Source organism: Schistocerca americana, chromosome 7, assembly GCF_021461395.2.
Source record: "Schistocerca americana isolate TAMUIC-IGC-003095 chromosome 7, iqSchAmer2.1, whole genome shotgun sequence".
NCBI classification, from domain to species: domain Eukaryota; kingdom Metazoa; phylum Arthropoda; class Insecta; order Orthoptera; family Acrididae; genus Schistocerca; species Schistocerca americana.
Window position 1 is genome coordinate 449345988 of NC_060125.1, and position 17827 is coordinate 449363814.

Genomic DNA, 17827 nt, shown 5'->3' on the forward strand with positions numbered 1-17827 from the left:
AGTAATCATCAGATGTAGAAGGAACTTCGCATGTGTCCCAGGAAAGTGTGTTGGGACCCTTGCTGTTCATGTTGTACATCAATGACCCTGCAGACAATATTAATAATAACCTCAGACTTTTTGCAGATGAAGCAGTTATCTATGATGAGTACTGCCTGAATGAAGCTGTGTAAATATTCAGTCAGATCTTGATAAGCTTTCAAAGTGATGCAAAGATTGGCAACTTGCTTCAAATGTTCAGAAATGTAAAATCATGCCCTTCACAAAACTAAAAAACATAGTATTCTATGACTGTAATATCAGTGAGTCGCTGTTGAAATCAGCCAACTCATACAAACATCTGGGTGTAACACTATGTAGGGACATGAAATGGAATGATCACATAGATTCAGGTGTAGATACAGTAGGTGGTAGACTTCAGTTCATTGAAAGAATACTGGGAAATCACAATCAGTCTGCAAAGGGGTTTGCTTACAAATCACTTGTGCGACCAGTCCTAGAATATTGCTTAAGTGTGTGAGAACCATACCAGATAGGAGTAACAGGGGATATAAAACATATACAGAGAAGGGCAGCATGAATGGTCATAGGTTTGTTTGATCTGTGGTAGAGTATCACAGAGATACTGAAAGAACTGAACTGAAAGAGTCTTGAACACAGGTGTAAACTGCCTTGAGAAAGTGTATTAACAAAGTTTTTATTGATTTTACTGCGGACTCTAGGAATTTACTATATTTCCCTATGTATTGCTCACATAAGGATTGTGAGGATGAGATTAGAATAATTACTGCACGCAAAGAGGCATTCAGACAATCATTCTTCCCACGCTCCATACAAGAACGGAACAGGAAGAAATCCTAATAACTGGTACAGTGGGACGTACCCTCTGCCATGCACCTCATGGTGGTTTGCATACTATAGATGTAGATGTGGATAATTTGTTCCAGCCAACTCATTATATACAGCATACTTTCGGTCTTCATTGCATTAAAGGACACTCAATGGTGATTCATGGACTGTTAAGATGCTTATGTGCCCCCCCCCCCCTCCTGCCCCCCCCCCCCCCCCCCACCCTTACCCGTTCACAAAGTTGACTCAAGCCTGCACATATGGAACTATACTCCTCAGTCCATATGGAAAACTGGAGCATCTTCTCCCATGATGAGTGAGATGTTGAACACAGGAGAATGACAAGACACAATTATTCTTGTCAAAGTAGCAAGTGCGATCATGTACTGAAATGCAACGGCGTGTTGTAGTTATCAACTCTCATAACTACCCACTACTCTTGAGTCCACTTAGTAATCTTTAATTAGTAGAAGTAGTAGTATAGTAATAGTAGAATTGCGTAGTATGCATTGCTTATAATACGAGCAAACAAAGTTGGCACTCGGCGTGTTGTCTGATTGGCGCGACTGTACATGCCTTTATGGTCGCCCCAACATCCACAGCGCTGAGTGTCAACTTAGTTTGCGGATTCAGTATACAGAATAGTTTGGCTACCTTTTTAAACAGATGAATTTTAATAGTCTCTTTCATTTCCTTTGGCGATTTGTTATTCATTTTTGCTACCTGATATATTATTTTGGGTTTTTTGTTTGTTTCCGTGGGTAAATGCTGTTCCATGATTATGTGTAGAATTATTGGCGAAATACATAGTAACGTTTTCCCTGATGTGTACCACATATTGATAGGATAGACGTACCGGTACTCACTTGGCACAGTAAGAATGCCCAATAGCTGTTTACTATGAGACCGACTACTACTTTATTCTCTTATTATTATTATTATTCTTACAGTCTTTTTCTGTAGTTTAAAACTGTGATCATGTTTTGTGCCATGTTGTGTGTCCTCACCTCTCAATAAGTATGTTTGGTTTTTTGCAGCTGTTACCTTACGATGAAGACAAGCGCTGAGACTGTGTAGGGAAAACGAATTTTAAATTTAGCGGCTATTGACTCATTCGCTTGTCACGACCTTGGTGAAGTCAACATGGCAGCAGTGGCAGAGATGAAATCATTTTGCTGAAGCGCAAGAAGTTACTGCGACAGTTGATGTTTCGTCAACACAATAATTGTGGGATTACATGAGATCGGCGTCGTTGTACAGCGTTGGAAAAAAAATAACAAAATGCACGACTATCATGTTATCCCGTGGATTTCATTAGTTTGTGATGTTTTGTGGATGAGTGAAGAAAATAGAATCGCCGATGTTCTTCGTTAATTGACGCATGCAATGCACATGTAGTTCGTACACACGAAGCGCTGGATTTGTCAGCAGCGCGCAAAAGCAGGAACGGAGAACTATCATGCGTAACTTTACGAGACAAGGAAGGAAGAGATGACATAACCTCCACACTCGAATGTGTTTTCGTTGAAGTTATAACCATGGCGTAACGTTTGTGCGCAAAGGAAAAGTGTAAATTAACTTTTATAGTCCGTGCCGTTTGTTTGTGTGTTCCCACTCAAAAAACTATGATAATCAAGTGCCTGAAGTTATGCTTCTAAAAAACTCATATGTGATAAGTGTTTTTTTTCTGCTGTACTGAACGTTTAAATCAGTGTTGTACCTAAGTTTATTGTTTTATTGAATAACGATGGATGAGAAAAGAATTGCCGATTACTTCGTGGTAGCCGGGTTACCTGAAAATCCTGAGCCATTGGAGGAATTTTCTCATGACAGTGCACATCTGAAATCGAACTACAATCAGCCACCAATAACAGATATCACTGTATATTTTCCAACCCTTGGAGAAAGTGTGCCACCAGAATATACTGTCCTGAGCAGAACACCAACAGGTAACTTACAAATTGGCTTGTAAACCAAACTTAACATTAGATTTGTAAAGGAAAGGAATCATCCTTCCAGGTGCACCTTTTGTATGCTTTTGAAAGGCATCTGATAACAAACATTGCCAAGACAACGCTCTGTACTTGAGATATGTACGATAGTTGTTTGAGATATTGAAGCAAATACTTATCAAGGCCCCCTAGAACCAACAACAAGTATTTCGTACACTCCTGAAATTGTTAAATATTGCAAATTAATAACTATATATTTGATAGAGAGTACCTATGTGATTCCACATGCACTGAATTAAATATATTATTAACATATATTACTGGGACACTGTCCACAGAGAAAGCATAGTGACCCCTGTAAGCTATTGTAAACAACTACAATAACAGACCTTTAACAGGTTTGTATGGGATAGTACAATTGGCCTCTCCACTCTCTTCCAAAAATTGTGGTTGCAGGGGCTTCCTGATTTATATTATAGGCCCTAGCTCAATTTTTGAGAAAAATTTTACAACAATTTTGTGGATTATTTGACAGATTCTGTTTTGAGAAACCACTGCATTTGACTCCTCAGCATCCTTGTTAGCAAGTTCTTCTTTTTCCATTCTTGAGTAATAGTTGAAACTGTCTTTGAACACACTGTACTCACAATCCAGTCACTGTTATGATTTGATTTCTTGTATTGCAGAATATGACATGTTCCTGTTATAACAAGTATATGACACTTTGTTGGCACAATGCACTCATCGATTGGCTTAGACAATTGCAAGATTTATAACTGAATAGGGGTCACTAGAGAAGTAGACTTGTTTGTGGAAGTAAATCAACTTACACTGTACAATTAAAAGAAAGTATAAGGGGATAGAAAAGTCATATGTTTTGTATATTATATTCCTTACTACATTCACTGATATTGCTTTACATTAGTTTTTAATAAAATGATGACTGAAGCAACACATGCATTTTATTACACTGACAGAAAATAGACCTATATATCTGTCAACAGAACATTCATAGATGCATTGGCAAAGAACAAAAAGAGGATAGAAGCTTTTGAGATGTGTTTCTACAGAAGAAAGCCTAAGGTTAAATGGTTAGATGATGTAAATAGTGAAGAGGTACTGAGTCGAATCAGGGAGAAATGAAATTTGTATCATAGTCATACTAAAGAATCAATAGCTTAAGGAACAAGAAATAGTTAACATTGAGATATAGTTAACTGAAGAAGTGTTGAGGGGTACAAATCGTAAAGGGAGATAAAGGCTTGATTGCAGTAAGTAGGTTCAAATGTATGTAGGTCGCAGTAGTTATGCACAAATAAGGACTTGCCTAGGACAGAATAGCATTGAGTGCTGTGTTAAACCAGTCTTCAGACCAAAGTTGATGACAAAAACAACAACAATGATGATAACAACAACACTGTCCATCAATTATGAAACTTGCAAGATAGGGCAAGTACGTAACTTTTACCGAACAAAAGGCTGCTTTCTTTGTTAGATTCTTGACTATACTGCAATAATATTCTACACTGACACTTTCAGATACATATCACTAAGGGTAATCTGTGGCATTAAATAATCATCAATGAAAGCAACGCACAAATATTATGGTTATATACTAAAAACTGTATATTAGTCTACTGTAGTTAAGGTATATTGAAATAAATATTTACTACTACTAATATATACTTTACATGAAACATATTTCCATGAAAAACAGTTGAGATAAATGATGCAGCAACTAGTGAGCCGTGATCCACAGCTCTTTTATTACTCAGTGTCGTATATGATGATTATCTCAGATATACATATTGTAACAATGAATGTTGCAAGCAAGTGATTAATCTGTTTCAGAGATCAGTTAACAACGCGATACCATGCCAATCAACCGATGACCTCATTAAAGTGACTGTGATACAAGCTTTAAGAAATGGTCAGAGGTTGACATCACTAACAGTACAAAAACATTAACAAAATAAAATCCAACAAACTAATGGGGTTCTTGTTGTTAATGTTGTCCGATATATTTAAAACTTAAAAACAGAACACTGTGGGGAAAATTGGGGTTTTGATCACACACGTTAATGTAACTATTGAGTATGTAGTAGGCCTATATATAAAATGAAAGGTAGCCATGACACATTTGTTGTCTTCAATAATTCCAAACGAAATCGTCATCTGACAAACAATCCTAAGCTGTGGGCTATGCTATAGCATAGTCTGTCACCATAAAAATTGACAAAAACAGCTTTTTGTTGTGACTCATTTGTTGGCTTCCCCAACTCTCATCCAAACTATCATCCTTGACCTTAACCTTGATCTCAGACTGTAGTATTGTTCAGTTTGTCATCAGAACCTTATAAAAAATACCATATATAGAAAGGAGGTCCATCTCCACTAAACCTATATAGTTCTAATAGGCAAAACTGTTTAAGCCATCACCCACAAGAAATAAATGTCCATATCACTATCAATTTTTTGCCAGTAGTTGTGACATCACACCAATGCCTTTATCTGAGACATACCCCAGTGCAGTGCATGCAACAACTGCAAATGCAAGGACACAACACTGGGGGGGGGTAATCACTTGTCGGCACTGGTCCTCTGTGGCAAGCATCCCTGGACACCTTTGAATGAAGTATAGAGGAGAAAAAATATATGTCATGCTGGAGCCACACTTGAAGAGACGTGCTCCAGCCCACCCACCAGGACCGCTGAAATGATTTTCCAGAAAAGCGAGTCAGCAGCCATGGCGGTCATGACCTCTCATGCTGTCAACAGCAAATTCAACAAGGTTTGCCGCAAAGCAACATCTGGTGTGAACACAAGAGCTTCTTGCCACTCAAACTCTGGACCAGGTCCCACCCTTAGCTGCAAATATGGATCAGCATTGGCATGCTGGTCAGTGGAGCATGAAGAAATTCATAAGAATGTGGAGCATTACCAAATATCATAAGAATACTTACTGAGAGGGAGGGCCACTGCTGCAACCATTGAGCAGTCCTATCCAGCAGTTTGGAATGAGGACCAAATAAGGAAACCAACGGCTTGTGGTCAGTGATGAGAAGGAACCTCACCCCATACAGCAAGATGTGGAACTTTTTGACCCCGATAATAATAGGTAGTGCCTCCTTTTCCACCAGTGAGTAGTTTTGTTGTGAAGCAGATAGTGTCTTCAAAGCATAAGCAATGGACTGTACAGTGCTGTCTCAGTTCTGATGGGCAGGACAGAACCAGTGGCATACTGGGATGCATCACAGACCAGAGTCAAAGGCTTATTTAGTGTAAAAGAAGTCAGGCAGGGAGCAGAGCACGTATGCTTCTTGAGAGACTGAAAAGACAGTTTACAATCTGCAGACCAGATAAGCTTAATGCCCTTCTGGTGAAGCCAGTTAAGAAGCTGGCCTGGGGAGTGAACTGAGCATAATATGAAATATTAGCAAAAAACGACTGTGTCTCATTCAGGTTCTTGGGCACTGGTAGTTTGACAATGGCCTTGAAAGGGGGCCTTCCATTGGGATGAGACTGTCTTTACTGAGCACATGACTAAAAAAAAAAAAGCTCCTCTGGGTAGGACAATTGCACTTTTCCAGCTTTTAACAAAGGCCATTATCCAGGGAGCGTTGGAAAACCAGCTGTCATTTCCATAAATGCTCTTCCCGATTAGGCCCCATGACCCAGGTGTCATTAAGGGAATTGACGCAATAGGGAATGTCTTGAACCAACAGTTTCAAATATCATTGTTAAATTCCCAATGCAGGCAAGATTATAAAAGGCAAGCTATTAAACTGATAGAGTGCGAAGGGTGTCTTGAGGACCAAGAAGAAAGTCCAAGAAACTGCATCCAATGGCAACTGCAGGTAAGCCCTCCCCTTGATAACGTCACCAACAAGTCTGCCTGCCATGGATTTGGTTTAAGAATCTGCGACATATTGTGCATTGACCGCCTGTTTAAAATTGCACAAAGGCACACGGTGCTGTCAGGCTTCTGAATTACCACCATAGGAGTGGTCCACTGTCTCAATGAAGTAGGAGAAATGACATCCTAGTCCTGTCAAAGGAACAAGTCAGTCTTTACCTTGTTGTGCTTGGCGAGTGGAATGGGGTGGAGGTGACAATTTTGGGACTGCCAACAGTTTAAGAGAAACACGTCTTGAAATTTTCTGCGGTTCCAAAGATACTGTTGAACAATGGACTATAGCACCAAGTAAGAAGTTCAAATCGGTCACAGGGTTGTACTGAGACACTAAATGCATGACATGAAAGCTGAAAATGGTAAAGGCGTCGAGACCAAAGATATTTTGCGCCAATGGTGAGTTGACGACAAACAATGTAAGGTGCCATTCCACATTCTTGTAAGGCTCAGACATGGAGAATTGCTTTTGCAAGAGAATGCACAATGTTTACTGTAAGACACATCCTGATGGAGTATCAAATTCATTTCTGGGCACCACAAGATCCTCTACATATCCAAATTAATAAGGCTGATTCACTCTTGTGTCTATCTGAAATTCGACCTGCCACTCGTTCACATTGAACAACGGCAAAACACAAACGACTACCACATGTGGAGCCTCAGAGGTAGCCCTAGAGTCCAATGAAAACATCGGGGTATTCGATGACTGACTCATGGCCCATCAACTGTCACAAACAATTTCCAAATGGCTTAGCAGACAGCATACAAAAACAAACCGTAACTATCCTCCCAACCTTGTACAAAAACAAATTTCCCCTGCCTTATCTTTTCAGTCTCTCGCCACCTCCAAAGTCCCACCGTCCAGCCACAGGGGAGCATTCCCTGTGTAACTTAGTACGATCAGGACTGGAGCAACTAAATTACATTCTCCGTGAGAGTTTTGACTATCTCTCGTCGTGCCCTGTAATGAGAAGTGTCCTGTCCACTATCCTTCCCACCCCTACCACATTAGTAGTCTGCCATCCACATAACATATACAATATACTCGTCCAACCCTACACAACCCCTGCTCCCAACCCCTTATCTCATGTCTCATACTCCTGTAATAGACATAGGTGCAAGACCTGTCCCATACATCCTCCCGCCACCACCTATTCTAGTCCAGTCACAAACATCACCTATATCATCAAAGGCAGGGCTACCCCTGAAACTGGTCATGTGATCTACAAGCTAAGCTGCAACCACTGTACTGCATTATATGTGGGCACAACAACCAACAAGCTGCCTGTCCGCATGAATGGCAACCGACAAACTGTGACCAAGAAGCAAGTGGACTATCCTGTTGCTGAGCACGCTGCCAAACATGACATCCTTCATTTCACTGACTGCTTCACAACCTGTGCCATACGGATCCTTCCCTCCAACACCAACTTTCCTGAATTGCGCTAGTGGGAACTTTCCCTGCAATACAGCCTACATTCCCATAACTGTCCTGGCGTCAACATTCAGTAGTTATTGTCCTCTCCCATCTATCCCCTTTTCTCTGTTCCTATTCCAGCACTACACAGCCCTCATTCCACTATTGCACCCAGTATTTTTTCTTCTCTCCTTTTCCACTATCCCCTGCCCCTCCTCACCTCTCTGCTGCCCTCCGTCTAACCTCCCAACTGCACATAACTGTCCTATCCTCCTCCTACCTCATCCGTGTGTGTTCCCCAATAGCACATCAATGTTCGCCACCCCTACCCTACTTTCCCTCCCTCTCCCCACTCCAGCTTCCACCTTGCCCACACCCAGTCACTACTCCCATCATGCACTGGTGCTGCAGCTCGCATTGTGGCCTCAGTTGCCTGAGACTGCAGTCATGTATGTGTGAATTGCATTTGTGAGAGTATGTATGTATATAGGCCTAAGTGTGTGTCTGTCGTCTAATCTTGCCCGAGGCCTTACTGGCTGATAGCTTTATTTGTGACAGTCTTTTTATTGTGCTATCTGCGACTCAGTATCTCTGATATATGGGGAATATACTATTTTAATTCTTGTGTTTGTTTCCTTATTTTTTGTGGGCTCATATGTTGTAAATTAAATCATTCCAGTGATAACATCAAAAATACTTTGAGTTTTTTTTCTTCCAGAAAGTTTGTGAAATCTCCAATACAAATATCAACTACATTTTGTGCCACATTGTTTGTATCAGTTATAAAAAGATGACAAAATCTCAATTGTGCCTTTTCTTGCATCTTCAAGAACTTTTTTTTTTTTTTTTTTTTTTTTTTTTTTTTTTTTTTTTTTTTTTTTTTTTGCCATATCACTAACTTGAGTATTATTGGTTATTTTGTGCAGAGCATCGGAGAACTTTCTTACATGGCACTGCATTTCTATATTGTGGATTTTCAAATGCAGTAGCTGTTTCCTTCCTACAGTTTAAAGGGTTTCTTAACCTTTTAGACTGACTTCTTTCCATTTTGTTGTAGAAATTCACTAAATTTCATTGATTGTTTTGTTTTCCTAATTTGCTGAATTTATGTTTTTGCGTGTTGTGCAACTCCAGTTGCAGTATATGTTTACTCGCTGTGCATTTTATTTTTATTTCTGAAAAACCTCATCAGTTGAAATGTTCTACTGATTGCACACGTTTGCTTGGTACCTGTGTGGATTACAGCACAAACGAAATCTTGCGATCGGCGTGTAGCACATTGACATCTGAGACAAGCCCTGCCTCCTCTTACCAGAGCAACCAGCTTATGGCTTGGGGGGGGGGGGGATATATATATAATGGTTTAATATATTGTAGAAGTGACACGAGAGATGATGGAGAGCAGGTAGAACAACATGAGAGATGATGGAGAGCAGGTAGAAGAACTGGGTTCAGCCCCTGCACTCACTTCAGTAAATAATAATAATAATAATAGCAATAAGTAGACACAGCACTACACATGGACCAACACTATATTAACAGCAGCTACTTGTTATGCCACATGATACAGTTACTTTGATAAGGCTGGCAATGAGCATACATATTTCAGAGCAGCACAAAGTCAGCCAACTTCCCCTGATCAGAGGAGAGCCAAGGTACAGTGTGTGACCAGTACCTATACCCACGCTTGTGCTACTGCCAACATCAATAATCAATCAAGACAGAATGGAGATATTAATAACCAAATCTGTTGAAGATAATATGGTCAGTAGTATCACTTTATTTTACAGAGGAGTACTATCTGGAACACTTTCTCAAGCACAAATAGGAAGGAGTGTTAGCAGCAGAGCAAGTAAGCTTTGTCCAGCATATTATAGACTACCACAGAGAGAGGAGTGATGCAGAGTGTGCTAGGTGGTGTCTTCCTCACTTAGTGTAACACTATACTTGTGCTTTGAGAGAGGAAACCAGTAATGTATGAAGCAGAAGAAAATATTGGCCAAGGATGTCGCATGTGTTCGGTTATTTTTAAATTTGTCTTCATTGGCTTCCAGCACCTTCAGGATATTGGAGTGGTTGACAGATATTTTTACTATTGTGCAATTCTTTATAAAATACTACATAATAACTTAAAGGACTTTGAATGCAATTTGAAAGTGTTCTTCATTAGAAAGAAAACTCTCAAAAATTTTACAGTAATATTGTTCATAGTTCCAAGTGTCTTTCTTATAGCACATCCCATTGGATTTTTGTTAAGTAGGCTTATAATGATTCCGCATTAAACAAACCCGTGATGAATCATGCAGTGCTTCTCTGAATCCTCCCCCTCCCCCCCCCCCCCCCACTCACACTCAGTCTCCCTCCCTCCCCCTCCCCCCCCCCCCCCTCACACTCAGTCTCCCTCCCTCCCCCTCCCCCCTCTCCCCATAATTCAAATTTGTAACAGTCTGAGACCAAAGAACAATACTTGGATATGGTTATTTATTATTATTATTGATATTATTTATTTACTCGTCCTTAGACCATTCAGAGCAACAGTATCAAATATGTCAGAGACATTACAGAAGTAATACATACATATATAAAATGAAAATCAAGTAAGATAGGTTTAGGTGAGGATAGTGCAGGAAGTCTGCCATTGAATAGTAAATGGAACCACCCCAGCATTTATCTCAGTAACTTGAGAAAACCCCTATTAAGATGGCTGGATGGGGAATAAACCTCTCTCCTCCTGAATGCGAATCTAGGGCATAAAGACTGACATAGCCACTTTTTCTCCCTCTCTCTCTCTCTCTCTCTCTCTCTCTCGGTATATGAAATTGGAAGGGGAATACAAATACATAGTCAGCATTAAGGTTGCAACATGTACAAGAAGTAAATCAGTGATGTAACTAGAATGTGAAATCTTGGTGTAAAACACTTCTGAAGAAATAAAAACACATGAACATGCTACTTAACCGTGCTGAAACATATAACACACACAAATGTGCTGCAACTATATCCATCACAACCAATCCAATACTAGATTCCTTCTCCGAGGTGTGTTGCACAGCATCTGAAACGAGTGAAACAGAAAACCAACAGCAGAAACATTATTTTGCAAAGACAAATACAGCATAGATGGGTCATCAGTTAAGAGAGTCAAAAGAACTCAACAATAAATGAGGACCTAGTATTCCTGTAAGCTACTGTATTCACTTGCATTGTAGAAACACTTCTAAAAAAGAACTAATTTAAACTGCTCTAAAAGTAGTTTCCTTCCCCATCTCTTTATGGAATTTGGCAGTGCATTATAAATAATGACACCAAAGTGACTCAATGCCATTCTTACTTACTCTGTATACAGGGATTCACAGTTACAAGTATTGTAACTGTTTTAATCGCAGTTGGTTAGCAGGCCACTGAGTCTAGTTATTGTCATCAACACACATTTGTAGATACACAAGGAGGATACAGTAAACAAACACAACTTTTTAAATAGGGGCTTGCAGTGAGCCGTAGCATAGCTACACTATGTAATCAAAAGTATCTGAAAATGACTTAAAAGTTCGTAGCACCCTACATTGGTAATGCTGGAATTCAATATGGTGTTGGCCCACCCTTAGCCTTAATGACAGCTTCCACTCTCGCAGGCACATATTCAATCAGGTTCTGGAAGGTTTCATGGGGAACGGCAGCCCATTCTTCATGGAGAGGTATCGAGGTGTCGGACGGTGAGGCCTGGCGCGAGGCCAGCGTTCCAAAACACCCCAAAGGTGTTGTGTAGGATTCATGTCAGGACTCTGTGCAGGCCAGTCCATTACAGGGATGTTATGGTCGTGTAACTACACTGCCATAGACCATGCATTATGCAGTCGCCATCCCTGAATTGGTCTTCAACAGTGGGAAGCCAGAAGGTGCTTGAAACATCAGTGTAGGCCTGTGCTGTGATAGTGCCACACAAAACAATAAGGGGTGCAAGCCCCCTCCACGAAAAACATGACCACACCTTAACACCACCGCATCCAAATTTTACTGTTGGCTCTACACACACTGGCAGATGATGTTCACCAGACATTCACCATACCCACACCCTGCCATCAGATGATCACATTGTGTACCATGATTTGTCACCCCACACAACATTTTCAATTCATGTTTTTTTAATATTGAAATTGAACAGACCTTCAGTCGGCAATGGCAGCACCACCTAGTTAGCCTTTTTTTCACCGATGTCGAAATACTAATCTTGAAATTAATATCGAGGCGTCATTTGGCATTTACCAGCGTGATGTGTGGCTTATGAGCAGCTGCTTGAACATGAAATCCAAATTTTCTCACCTCCCGCCTAACTATCATAGTACTTGCAGTGGATCCTGTTGCAGTTTGTAATTCCTGTGTGATGGTCTGGATAGATGTCTACCTATGACACATTACGACCCTCTTGAACTGACGGCGGTCTCTGTCAGTCAACAGATGAGGTCAGCCTCTATGCTTTTGTGCTGTACGTGTTCCTCCATGTTTCCACTTCACTACCACATTGGAAAAAGTGGACGCATGGGGATGTTTAGGAGTGTGGAAATCTCGTGTACAGGCGTATCACACAAGTGATACCCAATCACCTGACCACAGTCGAAGCCTGTGAGTTCCGCGGAGTGCCCTATTCTGCTCTCTCAAGATGTCTATTGAGGTCACTGATATGGAGTACCTGTCAATAGGTGGCAGCACAATGCACCTAATATGAAAAATGTATGTTTTTGGGGATGTCCGGATACTTTTGATTACATAGTGTATGTGACAAGATTCAAGCAGCCGTTTTCTGTAATGTAAAAATTTCATTTAATCATCCATTAACTTTACCCCAGAAAATTATTCCATAAGCTACAAAGGACTGGCAGTAACCAAATGACCCATTCTACCAGCATCTCAAGAGCAAACTTTAGAAATAATTCTCAGAGCAAAACATGCAGACTGTGTCTCGAGGAGAGTTTGGTTACAAGGCCTTTCCAGTTTAAGTCTTGATCAATTTTGATTCATCTTTTCAATATGTGTGTGTGTGTGTGTGTGTGTGTGTGTGTGTGTGTGTTTTAAGGGTCAGCCTGTTGAAGGACTTGAGGACTTGATGAGTTGTTGTGGACAAAGATTCCTTAATATTGCTCACTATTACACTAATGTCATCTGCAAACATCAACTCAGCTGCAGTTTCTGAGATGTGTTTGTCATTTATATAAGTAAAGAGCAGGCCACCTTGCAGTACACTTTCTTTGCATCAGATAATAATATGCTTTTATGATTAGAATGAGCTGATGTGAGTTCCATAATCTCTGATCTGCTATGCAAATATGATTGAAACCACTTGTTTTCAACCCCTTTTAGCCCTTTTACTTCCAACATTGCAAAAAGAGTTTCATGAGTAACAGAATAAAAGCTCTAGGAAGATGTAAATTACTGATGACACTTGATTTTGGAACCAATAATCATGATTTTAAAAAATAGAATAACAAACTAACTACAGAACTGAATCTAGATCTTTATTTTACACCCTTAAATTGTATTATGTTTTCTTTTAAGTAAAACACTTTCATACAGAGGACACTACATGACATCGAAGGAAAGCCTCTGCGGAATGTGAGGGAGCTTGGTGCGACATCGAATGCCGCAATTTTCGTCCTAGAACAAAATTTCAGAAACTGCATGAAACTGGTGATATTGGCTAACATAGTAGGTAGGGATATTTAAAAAAATTGTTTTTAACAAAATGGTGGCACTCTGAAATAAGAGTCTATTTTTTGACAAAACAGTTGCTATAAGAACCTGCACTGAAAATCTGAATTGAAATATATTGGAATATTACTGCTTACTACAGTAGAAAAAATGTTGACTTGCAAGTTACAAAAATGTATACTGTAATTACATGTATGTTTTAGGAGTTATAGCTCCCAAACTCGAAAAATGTTGTTAAAAATAGCATTTATAAGTTTGAACTCATGTTTTTTAATATTGAAATTGAACAGACCTTCAGTCAGCAATGGTGACACCACCCAGTTAGCCTTTTTTTCACCAATGTCGAAACACACTTATCTTGAAATTAATATTGATTTACTGGCTTCTGCTTACCAGTTGAAGCATTTTTTGCACAATTAAGAGTACCTTTTGAAATTTTCTATACATTTGCTCGTTATTTTCAAGCACTCACATTTTACTTCATGTAAAAGACAAGTGAAATGACATGTTATGCAGATATCAGAGAAGCATGTGCTTTCAGACTGTTTACTGTAAATGAATTGTTATGAAGAGAAATCTTGTTGAGAATAGTATTCTAGTTGATACTAATGTTCACTGTGACACCAGCTGAAGCTAACAGGGCCCCTATTTCATCAGTAACTATTATAGTATTACATCGGTTGTATTCAAGCTCTTTGATGCACCAGACTACCATGCAGTAAACAGCAGTTTTAACATATTTTAATATTTATGGCACACTTTATGTGAATGAATCTTAAAAACACTCTCTCTAAGGAACATTTTAATCCATTAAAAATTATGCCTAATAAATTCTACCCTTGTGTATCCCCTTAACTCCTACAACACTATTGTTTGTATCCAAGTTTCTCACTACTTCATCTGTGTAATCCATTATCACTGTTTCTGTACTTCTATCTGCTTGAAAGCCCTGATGTTTATTATTCAGTGGACTGTGGTTGTTTAATTGCCTGTTGGTTTGTTGTTTAATTAATCTCTTAATTGCTTTAGAGACTGCCAGTAGGAGTGAAATGGGTCTATTATTTTCAACTGTATGCCTATTACCACTCTCGAATAAAGGTATCGCTTGCAAGATTTTTAATCTGTGGGAAAACACTCCCTCAGTGAATGATAAATTAACAATGTGAGCCAAGGGCTTTGCAATTTGTGAAGCAGTTATGTGTTGTAAATGACACCTGTACATCATCTACATTGTCTGACAGTTTGCATTTGAGGCTTTTAATCTCCTTCACTACCTCATGTTCACTGGTTGGAATGAAACTCATGCCATGTGCAGGTATACAGTACCTAAGTTTACCCTATTTTGCTAAATTTAAGGTGGGTGTTTGGCAAACATTTACAAAGTAATCATGTATGTAACTTGGCAGATATTTCTTTGCCAATAGTGGTATTACCAGCATTGTTAGTGTAATTTCGTGCTCTTCATATATTTTCCCTCTTTCGCTTTTTACAGTATCCTATGTAGATTTTGATTTATTGCCAAACATTCTTATTGTACTATAGTTTTTAAATACTTTTTCATTTGCAGTTACCAGCCGATATATTTTCTTGAATGTCTGTACCTATGCCATAAACTGGGGTTCTGTAGATCATGTAATTTGAGAACTGAGCATTTTTAAAGTCCTACAGAAAAACTTAATGTCTGATATAATCCAGGAGCTAGATTTAGAGATCTGACATGAATGGGCTCTGATTAGTCAGAAAATACATTTCAGAATTGTCCATGAATATTGAAGAGAAAGCATCATATGCATTGTTAGTACTTGACTGTGAAAACACTTCCAACCAGGATTCATTACCTAGACCTGTAACAAAAAATACAATTTTCCATAGAAAAATTTCTTCTTTAAATAGAAGTACATTCCTTTCTTTCATAGGCATAGCTGGAATTGCAAGGATGAGACCATTATGATCAGATAGCCTTAAGTCAGTATGAAGTCAGGCCCATTTACATTCTGCCAACTTTGTCCAAGGCTTTGGAATACAAAGTTCACAAACAGCTTACTAATTATTTAATATCTAATGGCATTTTAGATGAATAGCAGCCTCGTTTCTGGCAAAATTGTAACATGATGACTGTTCTTATAAAAGTGATGGATGAACTGGAGTAACATGCGACTATTAAGTGCTTTTTAGATACTCTTCTAATTGTATGTTAATTATATGAAACTATTCTCTCCCAGTGCAAATATCATCTATACACTGACGGCCTTCATTTATATGATCTAAGTGCAAGTCCAACAAACATGTCCACAACTATCCAGCAAGTAAATGCTGATTTACTTGCCCTACCAGAGCAGGCACAGAACATGGGTTTGAAACTTAACCCATCTAAAATTCAAGCAATCTTAGTCACCCACAAAAGACTTATTACCCCTCAGTTCAGAGAATCTCTTCCACAATTAATGCTGAATTGCACAGAAATAACCTTTTTTCCTCCTGCAAAGAACTTAAGGATAATTCTAGACCATCACTTAGACTGGATTGGACACAAAACTGCAGTCTGTAAGGTGTCAGCATCACATCACTCTCTACAGAAATATAAAAAGCATTTCCTCTTGAGCTTAGAAGGAAGCTCTTAGAGAGTCTAATACTCCCCTTATTAGATATTCTCAAGGACTTTCGTACAAAAACTCACACAGGCCGGAACTGACAATTAATGCTTTTGTACAATACAATAGTGATACAAGCTTTTTCGACCACATCATTCTTGCCTACGAACAACTGCTACAGGTGTATGCTGATAAGCAGAGAGACTATCATACTTTATTTGCTCTATTCTCTTTTCAGTCATTGCACTCCCTCTTATTTGCGTACACTCTTATACTACTACACTCATTCTCATCAAAGTAAAATCCTTTCTATATCAGGGACCCAATTTTGGAACAATTTTCCTGAAAATATAAGAAATTAAACCCCTTTCAAATTTCAAAATACAGCTAATGGTACACCTTCCATCACAATAGTCATATCTCCCAATGTCTGTGCAGCTCACTCTTGCCAGTTCCTCTCCCCCACAACTTTTCTCTACAGCTTGTCGGCAGAGCTCTCTATTTATATTCTGTTCTTTCCTTAAGGGCAGTGTCATTGTAATTTCAATATTCTCCTCTTTCTTTATCCCTTACACTTCTGATAATACTAAACATGTCTTTAATAATACTAAACATGGCTTCAGGTGCATTAAGTTAATCTATACCGTTCTAAGGGCCCTTTACCACTATTCTTCTTATTCTTTTTCTTTCTTTCTTTCTTGTGAATGTTTTGTGATATATTTGGTACCAGTATGTGTTGTTCCTGGTCAGGTGGAAGAGAGGCCCTTGGGGCCCGGTTGGGCTAAATAAGCAACAAACAAATAAATATTTTCTATCTCTGTGGTGTCCACATTTGAACATATGTTGTCTGTAAGATTTTTCATTCAGGGTGTCTACGACCCGGGACAACCGGGAGATCTGGGAAAAACCCGGGAATCTTTTTGAGTTCCGGGATTTTTTCATTGTTTTAGTGTTCAGTTACATTTTTGTGATTTTGACTGGTAAGAACCAATACTCCAACAAAAAAATTTACTGTATCCCACTTCTGCAGAATAATACTGCAGCAACAAAACATGAACGAGAGAAAAAAACAAAAATAAAACTTAAGTCGCAAAGAAAATGCGCCATATACAACAACGAAACACAGTGCTCATACAAGCGTCTGCCAAAAGCAAAGTGTATCAAAGGCTTTAGGACGACTGTGTAGTGCTTCTTAACAACAAATTGCCTCCGATGAGCGTGACGTGACAGTTTTTACATTAGATACGTTTTAATGGAAGATCTTTTAATGTTTCACACGTACGAACATGCGGGCTTCCTGCGTCATTGTAGCTGCGCAAGTGCAGTGACACCTGTTATCTGGCGCTCTGTGGCAACTGCTGAGACGTACCTTTGTAATAGGTCATGGAAAAATATTGCGCAT

The 17827-nt window shown here is 39.2% G+C and overlaps 1 protein-coding gene across 3 annotated transcripts in view; it reads left to right on the forward strand.

Annotated features, from left to right (window-relative positions):
- Positions 1-2002: 2002 nt before the first annotated feature.
- The window catches only part of LOC124621758 (DENN domain-containing protein Crag), a 315880-nt gene continuing 300055 nt past the window's right edge, over positions 2003-17827 (forward strand). For all 3 annotated transcript variants that reach the window (XM_047147171.1, XM_047147172.1, XM_047147173.1), the window contains exon 1: positions 2003-2798. In XM_047147171.1, the coding sequence (XP_047003127.1) occupies positions 2597-2798 (202 nt within the window). In that variant the 5' untranslated portion in view covers positions 2003-2596. The remainder of the gene's footprint in view (positions 2799-17827) is intronic.